Source organism: Anguilla anguilla, chromosome 3 (genome assembly GCF_013347855.1).
Source record: "Anguilla anguilla isolate fAngAng1 chromosome 3, fAngAng1.pri, whole genome shotgun sequence".
Classification (NCBI taxonomy): Eukaryota; Metazoa; Chordata; class Actinopteri; order Anguilliformes; family Anguillidae; genus Anguilla; species Anguilla anguilla.
The window spans coordinates 58114563-58122746 of record NC_049203.1 but is presented as its reverse complement, the minus strand read 5'-3'; the positions used below and the strand labels follow the sequence as shown (position 1 = coordinate 58122746).

General features: G+C 41.0%; 1 protein-coding gene across 1 annotated transcript; it reads right to left on the bottom strand.

Annotated features, from left to right (window-relative positions):
- Positions 1-4398: 4398 nt before the first annotated feature.
- LOC118223207 (ceramide-1-phosphate transfer protein-like) lies at positions 4399-5739 on the bottom strand. Its single transcript, XM_035409448.1, has 3 exons — positions 5719-5739; positions 5391-5572; positions 4399-5056 (listed from the first exon to the last, which is right to left on the bottom strand). The coding sequence occupies exons 1-3, from the start codon at positions 5737-5739 to the stop codon at positions 4399-4401; spliced, it is 861 nt and encodes a 286-aa protein (XP_035265339.1).
- Between the last annotated feature and the right edge of the window lie 2445 nt (positions 5740-8184).

The window sequence follows — 8184 nt, the reverse complement described above, 5'->3', positions numbered from 1 at the left end:
TGGAAGGTGTGGTATTTGCATTTGGGGTCAGCTGCAGTTGTCTCTCAGCATGAGGACCAAAGAAGTGCCTGTAAAGCAGGCCATTGTGGGTTGTAAAAATCAGAATAAATGAATCAGAGCCATAGTCAAAACATTGGGTGTGTCAAAATCAACAGTCTGGTACTTTGGTAAGAAACAAGAATGTACTGTTGAGCTCGGCAATAGCAAACAACATGGTAGATCACGAAAAACCACTGTAGTGGGTGACCAAAGAATACTTTCAATTGTGAAAAAATACCTTTTCAACTGTCAAACAGATAAAGAAAATTCTCCTGGGTGCAAGCATAAAAGATTACAATAAAGAGAATACTACACCACCATTACTGGAAGTTCACCAAATGCATTTTTGTCACCTCCTGCAAGGACATATTGGTGTAATTTCTGGAACAGGAGGTTTTCGATATTAACACCCCAGCTATCAATCCCATCAGTGCAACTCTTGTTCAATGTCACTTGCAGCCTCTAGCGTGTTATAATGTTTACCAGGGTCTATGTTGACATTGCTTAAATTAATTAAAAGGACCTCATGTTTTATTGAAATTGAATGGGTAGCCATTGTTGCCTGACAGCTCATGTGTGAAGAGCTGTTCTTAGGTTTCATACCTGCAATGGCTATCTGGACTATGCGCTATATTATTGTAGAATGCAATCATTCCAATGTTTACAAATTGCAAGGAAACACATCAGCCTTTTAAATCTTCCCAAACTTTGAAGGATACATACAAAAACACACACAAAATTCATTATCAACACACATACACACATAGTGCCGAGCAAAAGATGATATTATTTTCATCCAGCCGGATTGGTGTAGTGACCCTCATCTAACCATTACAACAAAGACAAGTCAAAGACCTAGATGATCTAGTAAGATATCAATAGACAAAAACAATTACCATGGAAACATCCTTCTATATTTGCCCTGCGCTATGCCAAGACAGAAAACCCCGCAAGAGGAGTTATCCTATATGCCATGCTATGCTGTGAGGGAAGTTTCTGTGACTGCCAGAATGTGCAGCTTTGCTCTGTCAGAGAGGGCAGCATTGAGGACAGTGTTACGCTGAGTTCTGGCATAACACCAGAGAGACAGACAGACAGACAGACAGACTTTTGCTGAGTGACATAACTACATTGCTGAAATTGATTTGATATTGAAATAGGATTTATATATAATTGCGATCAATAGAAATGAATAACATGGACGTCTATTATAGTACATTATATTCTGAGTACAGAGGACAAAGGGTGTGGTAGGTGGTAGTGTATCAGAGAGAGATAGAGAGAGGGAAAGAGTGAGGGGAGAGTGCGTCAGGTGTAGGCACTGTGTGTTCTATGTTAATCCCAACACAGTAATCTCATTCACTGTAATCCAGCTCAGCGTCCATACAACTCATTCTCCCTCCTTCTCTCCTTCCTCTCCCCTTATGTTTGGTATGTGAATGAGTGAAAGAAAGCTTCCTTTTGCACTGTCACAGTAATTTCAACTGAAAAAAAATAGAATAGAATCACCTCTATTTGACTCTCACATTCAAATTTTCAAATTGCCTTGCGTTCATTGGCAGTAAAGATTGAGCAAAGCATTTAAACATGACATTTTATTCATTAACATAATATAACCCATATATGATAGCGATAACTGTTAGAGTAAATAGTAATGTAATAGTGTAAGGGTTATTCTTTTATGATGATAAGATGTATATATCAGTGATGATAGAATATAGTAATATGTTTTAATGGATACTCAAGGCTATATTTTGAATATGCAAAAGCCCCTTACCAGAGCGCAAGGGGCCTGGGTTAACTATCTGAGGGTAGATAGATAACTCCATCTCAGGTTCGATAGCCAGTCGCTCAATTCATTCCATAACAGCAATTGAATTCCTACATTGCTAATCATTGTACCTTACCTACCTTGTCGTCAGATTGATTCACATTGAATAGGAATTCAATGTTTGTGAATGGCACTTTCATTATCACAATCAAAACCGCATGAATGGCATCTCTTGTCTCAATATTGCCAACTAATCATTGCAAACATAAATAGCTTACTACATATATGAGATTACTACTATGCTTTTGCTAAATATCTTTAGTTCTGATAATGATCATGCAATAATATAGAGAAGTAATTGCATAAACATTTTATATTGTGATTAGCTAAACTTCAGTTTTTATTCAAGCCCTTTAGAATTCTTTATTTGATTTCAAAATTATGTTAAAAAATATATATATATATATATATATATATATTAAAAAATTTAAAAAGCATTTGTGAAAAATTAACAAAAACAAAATCAATTGCACAAATTGCATTGCATTCATTTCACAGACTTACAATGTAGGTATACAACATATACAAGACAGCACACAGACAAAACAATACAAACAGGAGACGTGCCGAAAAACCTGAACTGTATAAATTTAACATATGGCCACCATGTATGTCTCTCCCTCTTTTCCTCAGTAAGCCCAGTGTATTAATCAGAGAATGAGAGTGAGTGGAAGAAGGGGGAAGGGGGGAAAAAGGAGGATTATACAGTATTAAGAGTATTTGTGTGTCTGAAATCGTCTGATCAAGTGATTTTCAAGTATCTGATACACCCTAACACACAAAAAGATAAGAAAACAGACACACACCCGGTACTTACATTCTGACAATGCTCATACTGGCTCCCTTATTGTACCACCCTCTTATTGGGTAATTCAAGTGTAAACATACATACAAACCTCCACTAATGTTGTATTTTTATTCTTTCTGAAGCATGCAGTAGCACGAGGGGATTGAGACAATAACTTAAACTACAGTTTGCATCATTTGAAACATATAAAGAAATATGGAATATGGAAGCAGAAACCTTAGCTGTATTTTCTAGAAGTTTCTTTGTAACAGCCCTCTCTAATACAGCTTCTGTAATAAATTATATGTGGAATGACAATACAGGTGATTCTGCTTATAATCTGACCATTATTAGTGCATGCAAATCTTATATTCATGGCAATAAAATATATTTAAGCTATATGACACCAAACATATGTGTTTCCAAAACAAATTATTACCGTAGTATTTGTCTTCTTTGGGTTTGTATTTTGCTCCTTTCAATGTGATTTCTGATGTGCATTTTGCTGTAGAAATGTTGTGTATTTCAGCATACTGCTGAGACTATGATGTAAGCGCAGTTATGTCACATAGTTAAATGTGGGAGACTATATTATTTTACTTGAAGGCATGCAGTATAACAGTGAGTATTGGAGTGCTAACCACTGTAGTTGTGACCCCTGGTGTAGTAATAGCAGTATTGCATCCATTTTGACAGCAGCATTGCTATTTCCTGCACACACACGCACACACACACACACGCATACAAACATACACACACAGTCTTTCCCATACCATTAAATAATAGCAGAGACACTATACACACATAAAGGTAGTGGTCCAAAAAGGTAAAAACTAACATTAGTCAAAAACAAAGAAAGGGTTCAATGTTGGCCCTGGCTTGTTGCACATTTAAAGGTATGAAGTACTAGAACCAAATGAAATAATATCTATAAATACATCACATAAATACCATGACATCGTGTTCTTACTCTTACTTTCCAGGTCAACGTATCATTTTTTGCCTTCTGTATCAAATTTATCTCAGAAAGCTCTTTTTGTAAATTAAACCTGTAATATACAGTATAAAAATATGCTTTTTTTGCTGACAAATTAGCAGTGTTGGACAGTGGTTTGCAATATACAGCACTATAGTATACTCCTTCCTGTACTGACAGAGGGTAAAGTGTCCCACTTTGATGATGTGTTGTGTGCTTACTCTGGGCAGAGCATTTCAGCAAACCTGTGCTCTGAATAGCTGTGTGCTGTGATGTAATGCTGGTGGTAAGGAGTGACAGGGAGCTCAGGCCCACAGGCAGAGCTAATGACCAAATTCCAAGCCTGGGGATCCCACAGGGCCTGCATTCATATTTCCTCTGTGTACTCTCAAACACATAATTCCAGGAATCAGCACGCGTTTAAGCAACTGAGCTTCTGTCCACTGCAGTTATCCATTTAACTGCAACTGGATTGGACCTCCAAAACAGGTCAGTTGTCATATTTTAGTACATTGTAAGTGTGGTGTGCAGAGTTGCTCTGTGTTGTATTTCACTGTAGAGCAGCTTTTGCTCTGCGGTCTGCTGTAAGTTACTGCATTGCAGTGTATTCTCAGTGCTTGACTCTGCACAGGAAATTACAGTGAGTGTGTTGAATAATGCCCTGTCAATTGTGGTTTTACTATATTGAGGAGAGCTGTGTGGTTGTGAGCTTTTCGTCATGTGTATTGCAGCTCTGCGGTTTCTTCATCTGCTCCTTTGCAAACTCTATGGCAGCTCCAGCATGCCGTGCTCCTGCAGAGCCCCCTGTGTCCTGCTGTACACTTCCTCAATGGCCCTAACGACTCTGTCCAGCACAGGCGCTGCCTCCGCCTGGCTCTGCACGCACACCAGCCTGAAGAACGTGTCCCACTCAGGCATGGCCAGAAAGGCCACCTCGGCGGCCCGCCGCAACAGCCAGGGGTGGTGGGGAGCCAGGGCCTGCTCGTAGGCCTCCCGGCACAGCTCCGCCGGGCTCCGCAGCCGGCCTTCTTCATCGGGGCCCTCCGCCATCTTCTTCAGGAAGAGCTGGAGCCACAGCAGCGAGCGGTGGAGCCTGAGCAGGTTGCGACAGCCGGAGCCAGTCTCCCGCTCGAAGTTGACCACCCCCCGACTCAGCTCCGCGCGCATCATAGAGCGTACAGATGTGTAGGCCTCCCACTCCTCCTCTCCATCTGCCTCCAGGTGCTCTAGCTGTTTTTCTTGGTCTGGTCCTGTCTCAACCACGGATCCAGGGTCCTTGTGTCCGCCCCTGCCCGCCTCCAAGCGCTGAGGTCCCTCCTCTTGTCTCTCCAAGTCTTGCTGAGCCAGCTCGCGGATCCGTGAGACTTTGCTCTTGACCTTTTGGGAGAAGAACTCCACCACTGGACCCAGTGACTCCATAAACCTGGTGAGGGGGTAAGGGGTTTGAATAGGGGTAAGAGGGTGGAGCTACCAGGCCATCAGTAATCTAATCCCAATGTTTCTGAGTTCAAATTTGCAGTCAACTTCACTGTATGAACAACCTGAACAATTCTTAAATGAATCCTTAGGGCTACCCGTTTAGGCTGCAAAAGTGATTTTAAACAAAAAATGGAAATGCAGTGCGCTCTACTTGTGCATATCGCCATTGTGACTTTCATAAGCACAGAAATTTTCACTTGTTATTTTTATATTTGAAATTACTGAACTGCACTGTATCTACTCGTTCTTTTTACCACAGGTATTGTTTGGAGGCTCACTTGATGAGTTCATCCCAGCTGGACAGATATGGCTGCAGCAGCACTTCTGAACCAGGGCCCAGAGCTGAATGTAGGTGGGACAGCAGGCGTGAAGCCTGGAACCTCTGACCTGGGCACTCACTCAGCAAGAGACCATCTCCGTGGAAACCGTCCCTGTCGCTGGGCAAGGTAGGAGGTACAGGCTGGGAAGAGATATGAAGAAATAGAAAAGTGGGTGGTGGGGGGCAGGGGTTATGACAACAGGACGAAAATAAAGCAAGGGATATTACCTGTGCCTCTGTTACCACAGATATAATGCATTGCTTAAATTACACATGTACTACCTCACCATATTAATCTCATTGGCCATGTGTACAGTGCCCTACACAAGATATTACTGTTAGTCACTGCCACCATGGAAGCAAGCACAGAATCTGAAACTACACTTAAGTGTGTTGCATTCCTCCCCTTTTTATTTATCTGTAATTCCCTTACATTAAATTTTTTGTCAGACCATTTAGCCGAGCATTTCCGTATTTACACTACTACACTCCCACCCCTACCCACTTTTAGACTTTCCCATTCCACTCCTACCCTCTGTTTATATGTCGCCTCGAGTCTTGGAGTATAGACTCCCAGACAGGGACCCCAGGAAGAGTCGCATTTCTGCACCGACTCCTCTGCTGTGAAAGGAAGCCATAGAGTTGGGCACACAATCAACATAGCACACTACTGAGCACTCATTGCTTTTTGAAAATAAATCTTTCAAAAAACTGAAGCTATAAAAAGTGCTAATATTTGTACTGATAAAAACAGAAAAACCTTTATCCTGACACAGCAATCCACACAATGCTGAATACTTGCATTCACAAAACATTGACTCTCATAGTGTAAACATAGCTACATTGTACCACAATGACTGACAGATATACCAAATGCTGAGACAAACAGACAGACAGACAGACAGAGACACACACACACACATACACACACACACACAAACAGTGTGGGAAATAAAAACTCCAATTCAGTACAAACAAATCCAGACATTGTTTAGCACTAATCAAGATACACATAAAAATTAAGTGCTGTCATCGAACCTTCCAAAATTCAGACACACAAAAGTTGTACATCTGAACATGACAGACAGACTACATGGGTTTTGACCCCCTTGGTCTAATCAGAAGCACAGAAGTTCGCTAGTACAAGATACTCACGGAGGTGCACCGATCCAAGAAACAGCAGGAGGGAAAAAATGGCTGCAGGAAGCAGGAAACGGTACATAAATCGACTCCCCATTGACACATTGCCCTTCATCACCATACTGAACCCTCGTATCAACATCTTCATCTGTTCTCCCTGTCCTCAGCATGCACTCATCAGCCTGTTCCCTCTGTGTAGTGCCCTCGTGTTCTCCTAGCCCACCTGTCCCTCACTCATTCTATCTTAGCCGTTCCCCAATGGTATGTCTTCACTCCAGCTTCAGGTGAAAGGTACGGCCTCCTTGTCATTACTCTCACCCTCACTTCCTGTAAAAGCCAGGCCCCTCCTCTTATGCTTGCCTTCTGTTTCTTTCCCCTCCTGTGTGCAGTCTATCCTTCCTTCTCCAGCCTTTTGTCTCTCACTCTCATACTCTGACTCTCTCCCTATGTCAAAACAGTACAATCTGCCCATTCTGAATGCGTTTTCTTCACGGAGTCTTGGATTTGTTGACGTAAGTCAGCCTGGCCTTGACTAAACTAAATGAAGAAAACCTGTCCCGTAATTCCCTTTTTCCCCACTATCACACAAATCCTTTATAAGGCAAAGAAGCTGTAGCTTGACCACAAATTCCCCGGGACCATATCAGCATATATCTATGCTTACACTGTCAGTGGTGTGGACTATGGACTGAAAGCTTCCAGCCTCTCTATCTGGGTATCATGAGGACTGACTCATTAAGCTCACAATAGGACCACAATATGACCATTGCAGAAACCAATCCGGTGCTACATAACATTACCAGGTCTCTAAACCACATTTTGGTCATGTCAAGTTTATGGTTCTTAAATGTCCATTTGAAATTGAACTAAATCTATCCTGTTTAAGGAAAAAAAGTATCTGTTTCAGTGATGTAGGGTTGGAGTTTGAACTGACCTGACACTGACATAAAAACACAGCACTGAACTGTAAGCACTGTATACTGTACCACTAATATGAGGTGGTCCTTGGACTCTGGACCTGCATTTCATAAGCTCCAGGTCATGGGGGGACCCTAGTGTTGAACTCTTAGCAGTAACTGTTCCCAGCATTTCATCTTAAATCACAGCTGTGAACAAATTATGTTCACTTCATCCAACTTTCTTTAGTTGCAAAAAATGTGTCACACAGTGTATGCATGAAATTGCCAGCACGTTGCACCAAATCCAGATTCTATTGGGCTAATTTTTTATACAACTGTCTCACAGCCCCACAAGGCACATGTGATATTATTTATTTATTTATTTATTATCCTTTATTTAACCAGGAAGGTCCCATTGAGATACAATATCTCTTCTGCCAGGGAGTCCTGGTCAGGATGGCAGCAGGAAAATAAAAGTTTCATATTAAAAACATACCAAAGAAAATAAAAAAAATAAAAAATAAAAAATAAAAATATATAATAATAAAAAAACAGACATACAAGGATCAGGAGCTAAAAGGCACTTGTTGCTAAAAGCAATAACATTGTTCAGTAAAAACAGATTTTAACATATTTTTTATACCCACAGAATGTGCTTTGTATCAAGTCTCTACACAAATGAACACTCAGACTATTTCCAAATATAATATTACC